This window comes from Arachis ipaensis, chromosome B06, assembly GCF_000816755.2.
Source record: "Arachis ipaensis cultivar K30076 chromosome B06, Araip1.1, whole genome shotgun sequence".
Lineage (NCBI taxonomy): Eukaryota > Viridiplantae > Streptophyta > Magnoliopsida > Fabales > Fabaceae > Arachis > Arachis ipaensis.
Genome location: NC_029790.2, coordinates 126,115,022 through 126,135,726, shown reverse-complemented (window position 1 = coordinate 126,135,726; position 20,705 = coordinate 126,115,022). Strand labels below are relative to the sequence as shown.

The 20,705-nt window shown below is 41.5% G+C and overlaps 2 protein-coding genes and 1 pseudogene across 5 annotated transcripts in view; 1 reads left to right on the top strand and 2 right to left on the bottom strand.

Moving 5' to 3' along the window:
* LOC107605262 (O-acyltransferase WSD1) overlaps positions 1-20,705 on the bottom strand; it is a 32,226-nt gene that overhangs the window by 5,890 nt on the left and 5,631 nt on the right. Inside the window, exons 1-2 of one of the 4 annotated variants that reach the window (XM_016307079.2) lie at positions 1,300-1,457; positions 349-579 (exon numbers count right to left, since the gene is read on the bottom strand). In XM_016307079.2, the coding sequence (XP_016162565.1) occupies positions 349-552 (204 nt within the window). In that variant the 5' untranslated portion in view covers positions 553-579; positions 1,300-1,457. Of the gene's footprint in view, positions 1-348; positions 580-672; positions 806-1,299; positions 1,458-20,705 lie in introns of those variants that run through there. The other 3 variants (XM_016307078.2, XM_016307077.2, XM_016307080.2) reach the window with 3 other exon arrangements.
* LOC107647582 lies at positions 19,070-20,293 on the bottom strand. The gene is made up of 2 exons (XM_016351650.1): positions 19,832-20,293; positions 19,070-19,642 (listed from the first exon to the last, which is right to left on the bottom strand). Exons 1-2 carry the CDS (start codon positions 20,291-20,293, stop codon positions 19,070-19,072), a joined length of 1,035 nt encoding a protein of 344 aa, XP_016207136.1.
* LOC110263843 overlaps positions 20,345-20,705 on the top strand; it is a 5,090-nt pseudogene continuing 4,729 nt past the window's right edge.

Here is a 20,705-nt window from a genome sequence, read left to right as displayed (position 1 = left end):
ATAAAACAAAATATGAATTTTAATTATATAACATAATTCAGGTGGAGTTGAATCTACCTAAAGTAGTCAAACGCAATCCAAAATTGATACGAAGTAAAAAAGATAAACCAGAAATTTAGCAAAATACATTTTATTAGACGGGCCATTTTTTTAGCAAACTCACTAGGAACCTATCTCACACTATCAATGCACTATAACTAGACATTTTTCAACAATAAATGGTATTTTTTTGAGTTTTTTTCTTTTAAATAAAAAAAAAAAAGCAGGGTTCGTTTGGCATTACCCATATAAGCATAGATTTAGAATGATGAAATAGTAGTAAGATAGAAGAAATAGATAATGACTTACGGGCTTGCTAGTGAACCTTGGATGCTTAAGAATAGTTTCACGCAATCCTTCTTTAATTACTTGAGGATTCACGCTTGTTTTGCACCCCATTACGGCCATCACATAGCAGTTGAACTTCGGCGAATGGAACAACCTCGACGCCGGACTCATCGGTTCGCCTCCGCCTCCGCCGCCTCCCCCTCCTGATGACATTGATGATGCCATCTTTAATTTGCTAATTCCCTTTCTCTTCTGCACACACAGATGAGTGCCCAACAAATTAACAATGAACATTCATTGAGACTTTATTGCATTAGAAAAAGAAATATTAAGACTTATTGCTACCCTCATCAAGACCTAGTGCGTGTGAAGCAGGGGAAGATGGCTGATCAACATAATCAATAGTTTTAGGTACTCCATTCTTCTTTTAATGTTTATTTTAACGTTGGTGGTTGCTTGTGCCATTTTGCACACCGAAACCAAAAAAAATTATTACCGATGTATATCAAAATCAGTGATAAGTGAAGATATAAACTATACGAATCTTTTTAATATAGTATGCCATACAATAAATAAAACAGAACAAAACTATAATTTACTCCGCGAGGACCTTGCTTTTCTGTCTTTTATGTTGCAAATGAGAAAGCTAGATATGTTATTTGGGTTCTGAAATTTGATGTGCTTTTAGTAATGTGAAATCTATCGTTACCGAACATGGGTGGTTCCGCCTACTCAACTTAATTAATGGAGGAAAGAAACAGTTAGTTAGAAGCATTAATGTCCCTCCACCCATATAATTCCATATGCATTTAAAGAAACATAGGTTATATTTATATCAACGATTGTTTTTTTTCACAAAATATATTTATCCTTAAAATTAAAAAAAAATTATTCAAATATATTCAACGCCTTAAAATCTCAAGGGAAAAAAAAGAGATACCAAAAGCATGGAGAAGAGGAAAGTTTACTCACTTTTAAAGATGGCTGCAGAAGCAACTAACCCGTATGAGGTGAATCAAGAAGAAACTGATACTCCATGGATGAAAATGAAAAACAATAATTGAATCTTTGTCTTCTATCTCTTTTGCCCATTGTGTTTTCTTGATTTTGCTTGGCGCTTATTAAATAGTTGCCACCAAATGATGTAAACGTGAGCCAACATGTTTGACCAAACACAAATCGAGATTTAAATAATCTCATAATACAATTTCAGACTTAATTTAATAATAGTATTTATATTAGAATCGAGAAAGACAAAAAAACAGTACTCGTGTCTAAGTCTAACTTAATTATTGTCTGCAGTCTCAATTATGCTCAAGTTTTTTTGTTCAAAAAAGAGATATAATATGGTGATTGTGATTAATCACTTTAATTTATAAGTGTTTTAATTAGTAGCGGTTAAGTTTAAAAAATTAAACTATGATAAAAATGATAACATTATTAGAATATTATTTAATTGTTTGTGTAATTAGTTTTGCTAAATGTGCAAGAATTAATTTAATTAAATTTGGCTCAAAAAATATGAAAATGAGTGCAAATTGAGTCAAGCCCACATAAACACTCTATAATTCAAGAAGATATTAGCTATACTCATCCCTTTAATCATTAGAAACAAAAACAAATATCTAGCCTAAAGAACAAAAACAAATCTGGCCCAAGATCATCACAAACCCAAATGATGGTTTACACACAAATCCATTCACTTCACTTAATTACTAACAAGGTAACTCAATTTCACTTCAATTTAAAACACACCACACTTTACATCCATTAAAATCAAAACTCTATCTTCTTTTTTTTTTCACATCACATCACTCTCAAACAAGAAGAAAGAATAGGAAAATTTATAAAAGTTAGGACAAAGCAAAGTTCAGAAAGCAAGTTTTCGATTTCAAGTAAGAAGAGAAGGTCAAAAAAGCTATAACAAAAAGACAAGATCACATCCAAGAACAAATTATAAAAAGAAGATTTTTACATTTATGTTTCGTTAAGGATTGTTAAAAAAATCCTCTGTGTCACAAGCACCATTTTAAAAACTATGAAGAGTCAATAGTGCTTTGCTGCTTATCAACTATAAAAAATCAAACTTGGAGTCAAAGTAAGAACACACGACTCAAATTCAAGAAGTAAAATAAAAAAATGTGGAAAGAGAAGATTAAAGGTATGGTTGCATGTCACTACTTCTACCCTCTCTCTCCTTTGTAAACGTCGATGCAACATCTGTTTATTGCAGGACAGACTCACATTTAACCCCACAAATTTTTAAAAAAAAATAATACTATTATATATACAGATTGAGACTTGATACTCTGTTGACCCTGCAACGTAAGATGTGACCGGGTACTCTAAATTTCCGGGAAGGTTGAACCCATTGAGCAATCTATAACATGAGAAAAAGCTATGCATAGACTCTTAGGGATGCGCGTTGGGGGACAGTCCAAAGGTTTAGCAAATCGGACTTGTCGGGTTGGCTTAATAACCGACAGATGAGACTCATCAGCCATAGGACATACATGTACCATATGCATATTACCTGAATTACTTGTTTGTGCATTAACTGAGTATGCCTAAATGTATTTGCTATGCTAATTGCATAATTGTTATCTGCAGTACTTGTACTCTTCTTGTGTTTGATTTTATCTGTTTAACTATGTGTGGCATACCATTGGAGATGGAGGTTCAGAGGAAAGGCGGAAGGAAATAGGATTAAGGTTAAGTTATGTTAGGCTTGGATATCTCTAGAAAGCCACCCCCTTTATGGTTTCTGTTTAATACTTTAAGGCTTTTAATCTGAGTATCGGCGTTCTAGGATTGCCTCTGACATTCACAGGACCTTATATATTATGTGCGTGACACCTTTACCATGCTGAGAACCTCTGGTTCTCACCCCATATTGTGTTATTGTTTTCATATGCAAGTCGAGAGGCTCCTCGCTAGGCGTCTGAACTTCTGAAGCGGAGTAGTCTTTGGGTTTATTTTGATGTACAGCTTTATATATATATGTACTTAGCCTTCTCTCCAAGAAACTTGTTTATTTTGTCCCTCCTAGAGGGTTGAGGAGAGTTAAGTTTTCAGCTATGTATTTTAGATTTTCGGGATATGTATATATATGTAAATATTCTCCGGCCAGCCTTAGCTTCGCAACCTGAGTTAGGAGCTTGTTATTCTGTACTTTTGACCCTCCATTTCCATTTTCTACTTGTTATACCTATAATCTCTAGGTTTCTTAGCACACAGGTAATCTCGTTTCCTGAGTGTTGCGCTTTTTAATTTGTGATTTTGTTTTACCTATTTTTCAAGGCTCCTAGTTTATTATATTCTTTCTGCTATTATACGTATGTATTTTAGATTAGAGGTCGTAGCGCCTCGCCACCTCTACTTTACATCCTAGGTGTAAAACTCTGTGTGGTAGGGTATTACATTAATATACTGTAATTATTTTGGTTAAAAAATTTATTTATACTATAAAGACTATAATAAGTAGATTTGACAATTAAATATGAGATAATAAAAAAATAAAATAATTGTTTAAGAACATATATAAAAAAAATAATATTTAGTCATGTTAAAAATAAAAAGAAAGTCATTATAAATAAGTAATGGAGCGCATTGGTGGTTGTGGATTGCTGATGTCAACAAAAAGAAATTCTATGTCATTGACCCTGTCAATAAGCTAAAAAAAGATATACCTGAATTAAGAGTGAAACTGAACAAATTTGTTGTAAGTTATTTTGTTGTAAATTATTCAAATTATTCAGTACATGAGAGGAGTTCGGTTCACTATTGTTACTTCTCTTTATTTACTTTGTGTATCCCTTTTAGGGTTTAATAATTTCCCAGATGAGTGTGTACGTTGGGACGGAACCCTTAATGGAGGACGGACTAGAAGAGAAAGCAGAGTATATCATGCTGAACGGTCAACGTACAGAGTAAGAATCTTTCTCTTCTATAATACTATTTTTAATGTGTTTTATTTTGAATACTATTAATCGTATTATACTCAATTATTGCTTAGCTATGATTCCTGATGCCACCACGGTCAGTTTCACCCGGCGGCGACAGCACCCTCCACCCGTTCGGCGATAAGATCTAGCGACACGAGGAGATGGGATCCAGGAGAAGAGGATCAGCGACGACGAGGCTGGATGCTGGCTAGGGAGACGAGTTCATCGGCGATGACGGCGCTGGGCACTGGGCGGTGGCTCCTGGCCTCCTGTTGCTGTTGGCTGTGAGAGAGAAAGAAAAAGGGGCTAGGGTTCCGTGGAGTGCAGAGAGAGAGAGGGGGGAAGCTGGGTTCCGTGGACTTGTGCGTGAGTGAAAGAGAGAGAAAATGGGAGAGGGTTTAATTATATTTTTTATTTTTTTCATTTTTTAAAATTGAAAATCGGGAAAATGAAAAAATCAAGAGTGAAACTGAACAAATTTGTTGTAAGTTATTTTGTTGTAAATTATTCAAATTATTCAGTACATGAGAGGAGTTCGGTTCACTGTTGTTGTTTTTCTTTATTTACTTTTTGTGTCCCTTTCAAAGTTTAATAATTTCCCAGATGAGGGTGTACGTTGGAGCGAAATCCTTAATGGAAGACGGATTAGGAGAGGAAGCAGAGTATATCATGCTAAACGGTCAACGTACAGAGTAAGAATCTTTCTCTTCTATAGTGCTATTTTTAATGTGTTTTATTTTGAATACTATTAATCGTATTATACTCAATTATAGTTTAGCTATAATTGTGACATATACATCATGAAATGACTCGAAACAATTGATCCACGAAAGATCAAAAGTGGGAAAAGACATAAATATAAAGTTTGGACACAAGTAAGTACTTTCTAAATTAATAAACTTCTTTCTTTTCTTATTTCAGTTAGATTCATTTCTTATGTAACTAATTCCTTTCAATTGAAATGTAGGATGAGATTGATGACTTCAGGTACCAATATGGTCCGAATATTCTGTTGCATGAAATGAATAAAATCAGAGACCAAGTGATTTAGAAATCTGAAGCAATAAGACTCCCAAAACCATCTACTGCCATCTACTGCCCTTATTGTAAATTCACATCTGGGAATTTAAATAGTAAATAGCATATACTATGATTGACTGGTTGTAATTAATAATATTTTGATTAACTTGTTAAAAAAGCAAACAATGCTTCTTTCAATGTATATATGTCAATATTAATGTAAATGTTAATGTATATATCTATTCTTAATATCAATGTATATATCAAATGCTAATATTTATATCTGATTCAAGATGGATTACTCCTTGTCCTGTCGGTCTGAGATGTTAATTTATATATCTGTTGGAACTGTCTGTCTGCTATTTTATTCCAGATTCTCAGTAATTGCAATCAGTGTATTTACCAATACATTAGAAATACCAAAAAATACAGTGAACCGAAATTAATACACTGGTCGAATCGAAAGTTACAAATACACTGTACAAAAATCCAGAGAGCTAATTATAAAAAAAAATGTTTCTATCAGTATTCAGTTTCAGAAACACTTGAACTCTCTGACATAGCAAAATAAATTGGCTATTCAATAAAAAAAATAGATTTTTGAAATAAAGGATTTCACAAAAAAATGGCTATTCATTAAAGACTAACAACAGTCAGAAATTAACCCTCCTATAACCTTGGTGAACCAAAATTTGCTCATGGGTGAACAAAACTTTATATTAATAAAAACTAAAACTCGTATAATCCTCTTGGATAATTCATATCTGGTGCATTGTAAAGAGAGGAGCTTGACTGAATCGATGATCCGGCATCTAAAAGGTTCAACTACAAAAAACATAATGAATTATATATTAGTAAAATGCACAATTGAATTTTTACCTAATCGAAAGCAAGTAAATTTTACCTTGCTTGAAGATGTCTTTTTCTTTTTCTTCATGGCATTTGAGATCTTTTTTTTAGGTTTGATCCAAGTCTGTTCTTGGGCCGGCCTCTTGTTTTGAGACGTGACGGGCTTTGAAGGTCATTCACATCGCTTAACGTCGCTTCTTCGAGGGATAACAAACTTTTTCCTTTGTTTCTCTCTTAATATTCTTGCATCTCGGCCATGACTTTTGCAAACGTTCGGTGCAAAATTTCGATCAACTCCTCGGACTCGGATGCAAATTCGAATATATTGTGCGACCAAAACACCAACTTGTCGAATCTCTTACTTCTCGGCTCCAGTAGAGACTCATCTTGGATACTCTTAATGTATGTGTGCCTCCTCTTTATATTCTTGCTCCAGCGTTCCAATGTGTATTTCGGTGCCACGTTATTAACTCTTTTGATTTTGTCCTTCAAAAAAAATGGAAATGCGGACTAAAATTAATTGGAGACTGAAAAAAAAAAGGCTTGATAAGTTTGGTTACAGTTAAATTTGGGTGTCAAACATAGACATTAATACAAAAAATTTAACATCAAATTCGAAACCTTAAAGTATCAAATTAATAAATCTTTTATCTTTATAAACTTTTTATTTTTTTTATTTTCTTGGATGTGTGACTAATTCTTTATAGAGTAAAGTATAGTTTTTGTCCCTAACGTTTGAGGTAAGTCCCAAAGTTGTCCTTAACGTTTCAATCGTCCTATTTATGTCCCTAACGTTTCAAAATTGACTCAATGTTATCCTGCCGTTAGGGATCCGTTAATAAAATTGACGGCGGGACAAAATTGAGACGGTTTTGAAACGTTAGGGACTTAAATAGGACGAAAACGTTGGGGACAAAAATGATACATAGAAATAAATTTTAATTTTATTCTTTAATAATATCAATTTTTTACTATACATAGTATTCAATTATTTTTAATCACATTTACACTCAATCACGTTATTTTTATTCTAAATAAATTTATTTTTTTTAATTTTACACTTAAAGTAATGTAATTTTTTTGTAAATAAATAAATTTTACATTTTCATTCTAAATAAATAATGTAATATGATTAGAATGAAAGTGTAAAATTATAAAAAAATATAAATAATGTAATTAAGTAATGAAAGTAAAATTACATTATTTATTTAGAATAAAACTATAAAATTTATTTATTTATAAAAAATTATATTACTTTAAGCGTAAAATTATAAATAAATTAATTTATTCATAATGAAAGTGTAAAATTATAAAAAAAAATATAAGTAATGTGATTAAGTAATGAAAGTAAAATTACATTATTTAGAATGAAAGTGTAAAAGTTATTTATTTATAAAAAAATTACATTATTTTAAGAATAAAATTATAAAAAAATTAATTTATTTAGAATGAAAGTAATGTGATTAACTGTAATTTAAAAAATAATTGAATATTATGTACACTAAAAATTAATATTATTAAAGGATAAAATTAAAATTTATTTTTATGTATCATTTTTGTCTCTAACGTTTTCGTCCTATTTAAGTCCCTAACGTTTCAAAATCGTCTCAATTTTGTCCTACCGTCAATTCTGTTAACGGATCCCTAACGGTAGGACAACATTGAGTCAATTTTGAAACGTTAGGGACTTAAATAGGACGATTGAAATGTTAGGAACAACTTTGGGACTTATCCCAAATATTGGAGACAAAAACGATACTTTACTCTCCTTTATATTCATCACACTTGCTACTCAACACGTAGATCAGAGCTTTGGATTGTGGGTAGGTGTTGGTTGATGCGGTTTTGTCTCGTTGCCTTTCTTGGAGGTGTTTGGTGAGGGTGTTTATGGATTTGTAAACCAAATATATAAACGAAACTCTTAATCTCTGCACAAAAAAGAAGAACAATAGAACATCACTACCCACATATTTTAGATAGGGGGAGTTATGCATGGGTCGACCGGGCTTTTGTTAGACATGGACCCATGCTAATATTTTACAGGGTCTATTTAAAAATCTAAACTAATCTGAAGTAAATTGAAATCGGGTAACAATCAGTAAATATTATTTTGTAAATTTTATATAATAAAAAATATTGGAGGTTATAGAATTTATTATTTTTTTGCTATCATTAACTATCAACTCAATTATTTTAATTTAGTTTTTTTTAGTCTAATATTCTAACAAATTTTATTTCATATTTTTAAATATTAATGGCTAACTAATAATAAAAAATAATAAATTCTTACTGTTCTTTAGCATTTTTCTTTGTATAATAAGTGTTCGGCTTGTCGGGTGCCGAACGGTTCGGGAATCACTTTCCAAAGCTTCGTGGTTCCTGCCTGACTGCCGGGTGTAGGTTCGGGGGAGGACAACTGATCTTCCGAATTCTTCGAGTTGGATGGGGGGTGTCACCTGCAAAGATACTCCGACGCTCAAGTCAGCGATGTGTGCAGGCGAGGAAGAGAGTAGGGTCTGTTAGTGACGTACCTTGGGGAGGGGTAGGACCCTCCCCTTATATACCCTGTCAGTAGGGCGGGTCCCACAGGAGGAGGTCTCCTTCTTGGAAGTTTCCTTTCCCCCAGCTGTCATACAGCTGGTGACGGGGGTGTGCCCGGGTCGTAGATCGGGTGGGTTGCACATGCGAACCCGACCGAAGAGGTCGGGTCGCGTACGGGTCGGGTCGGCCCTAGTGCTAGCTGGGCTGGGCCGTAACAGTGCCCCAACGCGCCAGCCGTGGTTGGCGCGTTTGACTTCATCGAGTGTGTGTTGTCGCTTTGTCGGTTCATCATGCTCGGGACGCGCCTTCTACGCGCGTTGGCTTCCTTGGTGCAGGGGTGCGCCGTTTGGTGCCTCGTTTTTCATGCTGGCCATTAATTACTCTTAATGATTATTTTGAAACCCGTGTGAGATGACCATTTTGCCCCTGCCCTTCGCACTTCTCCTCATTGGTTTTCTCCACGTTCCTCTACAGTTTCCTTTCAGTTTCATTGTTGTTGCTATCACGCTTCCCTTGCTTTCTCTCTTCTTTCTTTCAAAAATCCTTGCTGTGGGTTCTTGCTTCGCTCGGACTTCATTGATTGCTCCATTTTCTCCCATTTCTAGCTTCTATCTGGTAAGCTTCCTTATTCTCGCCTCTGGAAAAGATACAATGCCGTTTATTTTTGTAACACCCTACCACACAAAGCTTTACGTTTAAGTCGTAAAACAGAGGTGATGTGGTATTACGACCTCTAAAATAAAATAAGTACATATAATAGCAGAAGAGTTATAATATGCTAGGAGCCTTGAAGGATAGGGAAAATAAAAATCGCGAGATAAAAGCGCAACGCTCAAGGAACGAGTTAACTTGCATGCTAAGAAAACTGTAACTGTCAAACATAAGATAACAGAAGTAGGCTACTTTTACCAATGATACTTCCTTTCCGCGTAATCGTTTAATATTAGTATCATCAATTCTCACTGGAATTACTGGAAGTGTTAGATCTTCTCTCACTTGGATTTGTTCTGGTTCTAGAACATGACTTGCATCAGGAGTATACTTTCGAAGCTGTGATACATGAAATACATCGTGCAAATTCGAAAGGTATGGCGGTAAGGCAATTCTATAAGCCACTGGTCCAATTCTTTTCAGAATCTCAAACGGTCCAATATAACGGGGATTCAGTTTCTTGGTCTTAATAGCTCTTCCCACTCCAGTGGTTGGTGTTACTCTCAGAAAGACATGTTCTCCCTCTTCGAATTCCAAAGGCTTTTGCCTCTGATCAGCATAGCTCTTCTGGCGGCTTTGGGCTATAAGCATTCGACTACGAATCTTCTTTATCTGCTCAGTCGTTTCAGCTATCATTTCAGGCCCTAATAAACTCCTTTCTCCAGTTTCATACCAACACAACGGAGACTGACATTTTCTGCCATACAGAGCTTCATATGGAGCCATTCCGATGCTCGCATGGTAGCTATTATTATAAGCAAATTCCACTAATGGCATATATCGATCCCAGCTCGCCGGCTGGTCCAAAACACAAGCCCTTAGCATATCCTCCAAGGTCTGAATAGTTCTCTCTGACTGACCATCTGTCTTAGGGTGATATGCAGTACTCAAACTTAACTGAGTCCCGAATGCACGCTGAAAAGCTCCCCAGAACCTTGATGTGAAACGAGGATCCCTATCAGATATAATGGTAGAAGGCACGCCATGCAACCTGACAATCTCTTTAATATACATTCGAGCCAATTCCTCCATTGTGCAACTTATTCGGATAGGAAGAAAGTGAGCTGATTTCGTTAGTCGATCCACAACCACCCAAATAGCGTCACAACCAGATCGAGTTCTAGGCAAACCTATTACAAAATCCATTGCGATACTCTCCCATTTCCATTGTGGAATCTCCAAAGGCTGAAGGGTCCCTGATGGTCTCTGATGCTCAATCTTAACCTTCTGACACGTTAAACATTTAGATACATGCAATGCCACATCATTCTTCATACCTGGCCACCAGAACATCGCTTTCAGATCCTGATACATTTTAGTGCTCCCTGGGTGAATTGAAATTTCAAATGGTTCACTTGATTCAGGTAATAACAATACAGGTGCAGTAGTCAACCTGTGCTTCAATGCCTGGAAACTCTCTTCACATTCCGGAGTCCAGATAAAAGGTGTATCCTTCCTAGTCAACTTAGTTAAAGGTAAGGCGAGCTGTGAAAATCCCTTAATGAATCTGCGATAATACCCCGCCAAACCTAAGAAACTCCTGATCTCTGTCACTGAAGTTGGTCGCTCCCAATTCATCACTGCTTCCACCTTAGCAGGATCCACAGCTATCCCCTGCTTACTCACCACATGGCCGAGAAACTTCACTTCACTCTTCCAGAACTCACATTTAGATATCTTAGCATATAACTTCCTGTCTCTCAGAATTTGCAGCACAGTTCGCAAATGATCAGCATGTTCCTCTCCAGTCTTAGAATAAACAAGAATGTCATCAATGAAGACAATAACAAACTTGTCCAGATACGGTCGAAAAATCCTGTTCATATAATCCATAAATACTGCCGGGGCATTAGTTAACCCGAAAGACATCACTGTATACTCATAATGACCATAACGGGTTCTGAAAGCAGTTTTCGGAATATCCTCGTCTCTAACCCTTATCTGATGATATCCGGATCGCAGGTCAATCTTAGAAAACATACCGGCACCCTGTAACTGATCCATTAGATCATCGATTCTAGGCAACGGATATTTATTCTTCACAGTGATCTTATTCAATTGCCGATAATCGACACACAGCCGCATACTCCCATCCTTCTTCTTTACCAGTAACACTGGCACTCCCCACGGAGAAACACTTGGTCGGATAAAATGCTTACCCAACAGATCTTCCAGCTGAGCCTTCAGTTCAGCCATTTCTAAAGGCGACATCCTATAAGGAGTAATTGAAATCGGACCGGCTCCAGGCACCAACTCAATTGCATACCTTGATCGCAGGTCAATCTTAGAAAACACACTGGCACCCTGTAGCTGATCCATTAGATCATCGATTCTAGGCAACGGATATTTATTCTTCATAGTGATCTTATTCAATTGCCGATAATCGATACACAGCCGCATACTCCCATCCTTCTTCTTTACCAGTAACACTGGCGCTCCCCACGGAGAAACACTTGGTCGGATAAAATGCTTACCCAACAGATCTTCCAGCTGAGCTTTCAGTTCAGCCATTTCTAAAGGCGACATCCTATAAGGAGTAATTGAAATTGGACCGGATCCAGGTACCAACTCAATTGCAAATTCAACCTCTCGGTTAGGTGGGAATTCATTAATATCATCCGGAAACACATTTGGAAATTCACATACAACCGGAATTTGCTCTAAACTCTGATCATCACCTGATACTCCCGCAGTTAATAACATAATACCCTGACATTCGGTTCCAGAACAGTTTACTATCATAGAGTTCAAATAGTAACTATTCACCACAACCGGTGCTTCTGACCCTTCTGGCATAAACTGTACTGACTTCTCAGAACAATCAAGCAAAACATGATTCTTGGATAACCAATCCAATCCCAAAATGAGATCAAGACCAGTCATAGGCAAACAAATCAAATCATGCACAAATTCACGCTGTTGCACTCGAAAAGGAACTTGTGGACATTCTATCCTAGTCGCCATAGCTTCATGAGTAGCATTATATACTTTCAAATCATAACCTAAGACCACCATTCTCAATCTTAATTCATGGGCCTTTTCAAATGCAATAAATGAATGACTTGCTCCTGAATCAAATAAAGCATTTAAGATTTTACCAGCCATTTCACAATTACCTCTAATAAGTGTCTCAGATCCCTCAGCACCAATGGTAGAAGTTGTGTATACTCTCCCCGGCTGTTGCACCCTACCAGTCTCATACTTCTTCTTCTCAGGGCAATTACTGGCTATATGCCCGGGCTGTCCACAGGAATAGCACACTTCAAGTCCTAGTCTGCACGGAACTCCAGGATGATACTTTCCGCACTTCTGACAATTCAGATCCTGCTGTGGCTGCTTTCCAAACCTTTTTCCTTGATTAACAGTAATATTCGGCCTTCTATAATTACCCTGACCCTGAGTCTGCTGCGGAACAAAGCCTCCACGCTTAAAATTCCTACCTCTCGGAGCAAAATTCCTCCCTGAAGGCCTCTGAAAAGGCATCCTCAAACTCCCTTTCTCTGCTGCCGCCTTCCTCACACAATCCTCAGCCACCCTACTCTTATTCACCAATTCAGAAAATACCCTGATCTCCATTGGGGCAACGAAGCTCAGAATATCGCTCCGAAGACCTCCCTCATATTTAATACACTTCCATTCAGCAATTTTCTTGCCTTGGATTTGCATGTTTTTTTTTTATGCGAATCCATTCTGTGTGAATGGCATGCTTGATGGCGTTAGGTAGATAGTGTAGGGGGGTTACCATTCCAATACACTGGTTTCTAGCCTTCGCTTAGGATTTTCTAGGATTCGTTTTGGTTATGTTTGGTTGTAGTTATTGGATGTGCGAGCTGTAGTTTTCTGGGTTAGTTCCGACCTACCGAGCTCTTAGACTAACTGAGTGGTGCCCCCACTGTAGGTATGCCTCGTCACGTTGCACGGGCCTCCACCTCGACCGTGGCTTACGATCGATATGCCTGGGTGACTTCCGACGTGAAGGACTCCCCAAACCAAATGGGTGAGGAGGAGCTTACCGAGTTCCGTTAAGCCGAGTACTTGTGCGACGGAACTGACGAGGAGTCTAACTACGACGTTTTCGTTCCCGCTCCTCACGAGCGGTTATAGGAAGTCAACCTCCACTCCCCCTGAGTCGCCGAATGGATCTGGTTCTACAAGGCAATGTTTACCCAATTGGGGTTCGCATTCCTTTTTCTTCTCTCCAAATGGCGCTCCTTAACCGATGCTCCGTGGCGCCGTCGCAGCTGCATCCGAACAGTTGGCATTCCATCCGCTGTTTCGAGATGGCATGTGAATATTTAGAGCTGCCGGTGTCCGTCGACGTGTTTCTTTTCCTTTTTACCCTCACGAATCCCTCCAAAGAAGGGAAAGCAAGTAAAGGATTTATGTCCTTCCGATCTGCCCAGGGTCAGAGGATTTTTGGCTTGTTCGAGGACTCTTACCACGGGTTCAAGGACAAGTACTTCAAGGTGCGGCCAGTCAAAGGTCGCCATCCCTTCTGGCTGTCGTTGGAGGGGCAGCGCCTCATCCCGACGTATTGGAGTTTCGGGAAGGGGTCCAATACCTTTATTAAGGTAACATACAAAGGAATGTCCTCTGTGGACAAAAAGATTGCCGACGTATTGTTGGCCGTGTTTGGGAAAAATCTTGTGAACCCCTATCTCCTTATGGGTGACCGGGAGGTCGCTAGAAATTATATTTGTGAGTAGCTTTAACTTGCATTTCTTGCGCTACTATCACTTTTGATTTGTTATGCGGACTTCACGACTAACCGATTTCATTATCTTGTTGTAGTGGGGATGTCTGCCGAAGTGACCGGCCTTGAAAGCCTATTCAATACTTTTCTTGGCGGTGATAGCGATGAGGAGCAGGCCAATGAGAACCAGGAAGCTCCACCTGAACACAGTGAGGGCCAAGCCGTGCCCCCCCGGATGCTAACAAGGTGCCGATCCAGGGTGCTGATGGAGCTCATGTCTCAGTCTCTCCCCTCCGAGAAGAGGCCGTTGGTGCTGGCGAGAACTCGTCCTCTAGCCCGCAATTTGAGGAGGATGACGTGAGAATCATCAGCACCCCAAAGAGGAAGAGATTGTCCTCCAGCTCTGGGGGAGTCCTTACCATGATGGAGAGGAACTTCGATGCCGGAAACTTTATAGATTCTCAGTTGCTTCCCAGCACCGAGGACTATTTCCGTGGCGCCGCCATCGCCAGGAAAGCCGAGTTTGAGCTGTCGGGAATGCAGTCGGTGCGGAGGAAGCTTGAGTCCGCTGCTAAGGCCAACAATGAATTTAAAGTTGAAGTTGAGACGCTTCGGGAGCAGTTGTCCCAGGCGAACGAGAAGCTCAGAGCTTCCAAAGAGAAGGCCATGGCGGCTGAGAAAAAATTGAAGACTTCAGATGCTGCCGTTTCCCGGTTGACCAAGCGGGAGATGACTTTGGAGAGACAGCTCAACTCTGCGCAAGGTCGGGCGGCTGCGCTGGAGAAGGATCGCGACGAGGCTGTCTCGTTGGCCAAGGCTGCTCACCGTGAAGCAGGGAAAAGGCGCCATCCTGATGACTGAAGAGGCTCTTAAGGCTCAGGTGACGGTGGTGGCTCCCGACTTCAATACGTCGGCGATTGGAGTTTTCAAGACTATTAAGGATGGCAAAATCGTCGACATGCTGAGGAAGTGACCTTTGTAACTTGGACTTCTTTAGCCGTGTAGTTTTATATCTTTGTGGATCCTGGTTTGTAACCTCTGAATTTCTTACAAATGTTAGCCGTTTTGTTGGCTTGTAAGTGTGACTTATTTTTATGACATTTTGTAGTCGTTTCGTCGGCACTTGGATATCTGATTATGTGCGTTTTACCGTTGTGTTGGTAGTCGGCAAAGCCAGATCGTGGCTTTTATTGCTATATCCGTTTTATTGCGTTATGTTTTCTGGTTCCCGGGGTGATCAATCCCGGGATACCGTGTTGTCGTTCGCAATCGTAGTATGACGTAAAATAATAGAACAGATTTAAACGTGAAGTTAACCTTAATCGGAAATTAGACAAATATACATGATGATAACAAACATTTGAAACAAGAGTTTGGATAATGTTTTCTGGTTACCCATTAGTGATGGGGACCTTACTGATCTCGGGAGATCGTCAGGTTGTTGAGCTCGACCTAAGAGTAAAACCTTCTCAGGTTCCCCGCATTCCATGTTCTAGGAACTTCTTTGCCATCGAGTCGTTCCAGCTTATAGGCACCTCTGCCGATTACCTCTTTTACCCTATATGGGCCTTCCCAGTTTGCCGCCAGCTTTCCTTCCCCTCTGGTCGGGAGGCCTACATCGTTGCGCCTCAAGACCAGGTCGTTCTGTTCAAACTCTCTCTTGAGTACCCTGGCGTTGTAGCGTAGAGTCATTCTTTGCTTCAACGCCGTTTCTGACAAGTGGGCCATTTCTCTGGTTTCGTCAACTAGATCCTTTTCCACGGCCTCTTCGACTCCTCCCAAAAGTAGTCGCGGGCTTGGCTCACCAATTTCGATAGGTATCATTGTGTCTACCCCGTAAGTGAGACGGAAAGGGGTTTCGCCGGTGGATGACTGCTGCGTAGTTCGGTAAGACCAAAGGACTGAAGCCAACTCATCTGCCCATCCCCCTTTCTTGTGGTCAAGTCGCTTTTTGAGGCCTTGTAAAATAACTTTGTTAGCTGTCTCGACTTAACTGTTTGTTTGGGGGTGTTCTACTGACGAGAACTTTCGCTTTATCCCCAAGCCGGCTAAGAATTCTCCGAACCTCTTGTCGGCGAATTGGGTTCCGTTATCTGACACGACGACTTCCGGGATTCCGAACCTGATTATCACTTGCCTCCACATAAACTTTCTACAGTTGGCTAAGGATATGCTCGCCAGTGGTTCGGCCTCTATCCACTTGGTATAATAGTCAATAGCGACTATTAAGTACTTGACTTGTCCTAGATCGACCGGGAAGGGTCCTAGGAGGTCGACTCCCCAGTGAGAGAAAGGTCGGGAGGATGTCAACAGACATAGTTCGGCTGCTGGTGCCTTGTGAAAATTGGCGTTCTCCTGGCATTTGATGCACTTTCTCACGAAGCCTTTAGAATCATTCATCATTGACGGCCAGTAGTAGCCGGCTCTGATGAGCTTTCTTGCTAGGGCCTTCCCCCCGATGTGGTGGCCACATCATCCCTCGTGGACTTCTCGTAACACGTAGTCCGTTTGATCGGGACGCAGGCACTTCAGTAGGGGTTGGATAAGCCCTTTTTTGAACAGCTGGCCTTGTATCATGGTATATTTGGCCGCCTCCCTTCTCAGACTTCTTGCCAACTTCTCATCTTCGAGGAGCTTGCCGCTTTCTAGGAAGTCAGTGATCGGGTCTATCCAAGAGGGGTCTACCTTTGCTATGTGGAGGGTGACTATCGGCTCTCTTACCAATCCTTGGATGAGAGATCGGTTTTCCGCTCCTGGCTTTGTCCTTGCCAGCTTCAATAAGAAGTCTGCACGCGTGTTCCTCTCTCTCGGGACGTGCTGCACTAAGACTTCCTCAAATTGCCCGGTTAGCTCTCTGACCTTCTCCAGATATTTTTGTAGCAACGAGTCTCTGACCTAATATGTTCCATTTATCTGCGAAGTCACGACCTGTGAATCACTACACACTTTGAGTCTCGTGGCTCCAACTTCTTTAGCCAAGGCCAGTTTGCCCAGGAGGGCCTCGTATTCCGCTTGGTTGTTTGACACCGGGAACTTGAACTTGATTGACTACTCGTAAACGACTTCAGTGGGGATTTCCAAGATTATCCCGGCCCCGCTTGGAAGCTCCGTCTATATGAAGCTTCCACCGTGTGTTTGGTGGCTCGGTTGGGTCTCCCGTCATCTCCACCAAGAAGTCGGCCATGGCTGTGCTTTGATCGCATGCCTGGGCTCATATTGCAAGTCGTATTGGGACAGCTCGACAGCCCAGGTCATCATTCTTCCCACTAAGTCGGGCTTCTAGAGGACCTGGCGAACTGCTTGGTCTGTCCTAACGACCACTTTTGTGACTTTGGAAGTACTGTCGTAATCTACGAGAAGAGGTTAGGAGTGCAAGTGCTAGCTTCTCCAATTTGCTATGCCTATGTTCCGCTCCTTGCAATGCTTTGCTCACAAAGTAAATTAGTTGTTGGGTCTTTCCTTCTTCCCGCACCAAGACCATTGCCATTGCTTCGTCCGTTATGGCCAAGTACAAGTATAACGGTTCACCATTCTTGGGCTTCCCGAGGGTGATGCCAGTATTTTCTTGAAGTGTTCGAAAGCCTCTTTACATGCCGGGGTCCACTCGAAAGCTACCCCTTTCTTCATCAAATTGAAGAATGGTAACGCCTTAGCAGCCGACACCCCGAGGAAATGGGACATCGCTGTGAACCTTCCTGCCAACCTCTGAACGTCCTTGACACACCCCGGGATCTTCATTTGGAGTATTGCTTGACACTTTTCTGGGTTGGCCTCTACTCCCTTTTAGGTTATCATAAACCCCAAGAATTTTCTTGCTTCCATGGCAAAGGCACATTTGAGTGGGTTGAGCCTTATGCCGTGTTGTCGAAGCGAGGCGAACACGTTTTCTAGGTCGCTTGTGAGGTCATTAGGCCGGGTGGTCTTTACCAGGATATCGTCTACGTATACCTCCACCGTTTTGCCTATAAGGTCGCTGAATATCTTGTTCATCAACTTTTGGTAGGTGGCCCCCGTGTTCTTCAGCCCGAATGACATTACCTTGTAGCAGTATGTTCCCCTCAGCGTTATGGCCGGTGCATCGGTATCTGATTGTAGCCAGAGTAAGTATCCATGAAGCTCAGATACCGATATCCCGCCGCCGCGTCGACGAGCGCATCTATGTTGGGTAGGGGGTAGGAGTCATTGGGACATGCTTTGTTAAGGTCGGAATAATCCACACACATCCTCCATTTTCTATTGTGCTTTCTAACTAGGACTACGTTCGACAGCCAAGTCGAGTAGTCGAGTTCTCATATGAATCCTGCTTCAAGGAGGCTGGCCGTCTGCCTGGCCACCTCCTCGGCTCTTTCTCGTGACATTTTCCTTCTCCTTTGGGCTACTGGTTTGAACTCCGCCTTGACGGCAAAGCGATGGGACATGATCTGGGGGGGTCTATCCCAGGCATGTCGGTTGGCGTCCAGGCGAAGAGATCGCCGTTAGCTCTGATCATTTCCATTAAAGGTTCTTTCAATTGGTGTGGAAGGTTTCTGTTGACGAAGGTGAACTTCTCCTCGGAATCGCCAACCCTAAACTTCTCTAAGTCTCCTTCTGGCTTGGGTCTAGGCTTGTCCTCGACCCTGACATCCAGGTCGGCGAGGAAGACTCCCGACGCCTCTTTGGATTTCTTTATTAGGGAGAGACTGGCATTGTCACAAACGACTGCCGTTTCTAAGTCCCCCTTTATGGATCCCACAGATCCGTTATCAGTGATGAACTTCATTACCAACATCTTTGTGCTGATCACTGCCCCAAGATCGTTGATGGTCTTTCTCCCAAGGATGATGTTGTAGGCCGTGGAATCTCGGAGGACCACGAACTCTACCATTACCGACCTTCTTTCTTGTCCCGACCCTATGGATACAGGTAGGGAGATTATTCCATCATGCTTGATGAAGTGGCCGCCCAAGCCTACTACACCATGCTGGTGAGTCTTTATATCGGCATCTTAGAGGCCTAAAGCATCGAACACGTTGCGGAACATAATATTCGAGTCAGCGCCAGTGTCCACGAGGATCCTTTTGACCAAGCCGGTTCCCACTATGGCCGTGATGACCATTGAAGGGTTTTCCGTGATCTCGTCAAACCATTGGTCGTCCGGACCGAATGATATGGGTGGGATCCTCTTAGAATTTGGCGTGGGGCTAGATGACGAGACCGTTAGGACTTTGGCATCCTTTTTGTGTGTTGACTTCGACCTCAGAGCCACGTCTCTTCCAATTACCACATTTACTATGGTGAGGCCGCGCTCATTGTCCTCGGGCTCTTGACGTCGTTTCACCGTGCGACTTTTGTCCTCTCCATCTCGGTTCCGGTCACGTCTCCTCGGCTCCCTGATAAGGTGGGAGAATTCGGCTAGCTTTCCATCTCGGATCACCTGCTCCAGCGCATCCTTTAAGTCAAAGCAATCCTGCGTCTTGTGTCCATAACCCTTGTGATAATCACAATAGAGGCTTTTATTTCCTCCCGTTCTGTCCTTTAGAGGTCGGGGCTTGGACGAGATCACCTTCTCGGCTATCTGCTGGTAAACTTCCACAATGGAAAATGCGAGGGGGGTATAGTTGGTAAATCTTCCTACTCAGGGGAATGTCTTGAATGTCTTGGTCGGCACTCCGTCTTTGGCGTGCTCCTTCTGCCTTTCCCTGCTACCGTGCTACCGGGCTTGGTTGTTGGCGGGCTGCCGCTTGTTGGCCGCCACCACTTGACTAACTTCTTCATCATTGATATATTCCTTGGCCACGCCTTGGATCTCTTTCATCGTCCATACCGGCTTCGTGGTGAGATGCTTCCTGAAATCTTCGTTCAAAAGTCCGTTCGTTAAGCACAAACTGGCCACCGAGTCGGTTAGGCCGTCAATCTCCAAACACTCGTCGTTGAACCGGTCCAGATATTTTCTGGTTGGCTCGCCGGGCCTTTGTGTCACCCCGAGTAAGTTGATCGGGTGTTTCGCCTTCATGATTCGGGTTGTGAATTGGGCCAAGAAAGCGCGGCTAATGTCCGAGAACTTGGCGACGGAGCCTTGCGGGAGGCTGTTAAACCACCGTATTGCAGGTCCTGCTAGGGTGACCGGGAAAGCGCGACACCTGACTTCTTCGCCTACCCCTTCCAAATTCATTCTGGCCCCGAAGGCCGTCAGATGCTCCTGTGGGTCTTGCGTTCCATCGTACCTCATGTCCGTTGGCTTATCAAAGTGCTTTGGTAGCCGGACCTCGAGGATGGAACGATGGAAAGGGGTTGCGCTCATGATAACGGGCTGTCGAGTTCTCCTCACCCTTTCTCCACCGTCCTCCCGATCCCTCTCAGCGGCTCGTGTTCTTCCAAATCGGGCATATATCAAGGGGTCATGCCGTCTTCTTGGGCGGTCTCGGTCTTCCTGACTACTTTCAGAGTCGAGAGTGACTTCTCTGAAAAGTTCTTCCACGGCTCTCGGGAGATGGGGAATAGTTTGGGTCAGAGGTTTGCTGACGATGTTTCTGATCCGCTAGCTGACGTTCCAGGTTCTGCACCTTATGGCATAGCTCCTGCATTATCCTGGCGCTGTCACTACCAGTTCCCCCAAAGGGACGTCTTTCTCCGGCTCGTGT

Coding starts and splice junctions, on each gene's coding strand:
- LOC107647582 (XM_016351650.1), bottom strand. CDS start 20,293: ATGAGGTACGATGGAACGCAAGACCCACAGGAGCATCTGACGGCCTTC. Junction 19,643..19,831: donor AATATATCAATGATGAAGAA/GTTAGTCAAGTG, acceptor GAAGTTTACCAG/CAGATAGCCGAGAAGGTGAT.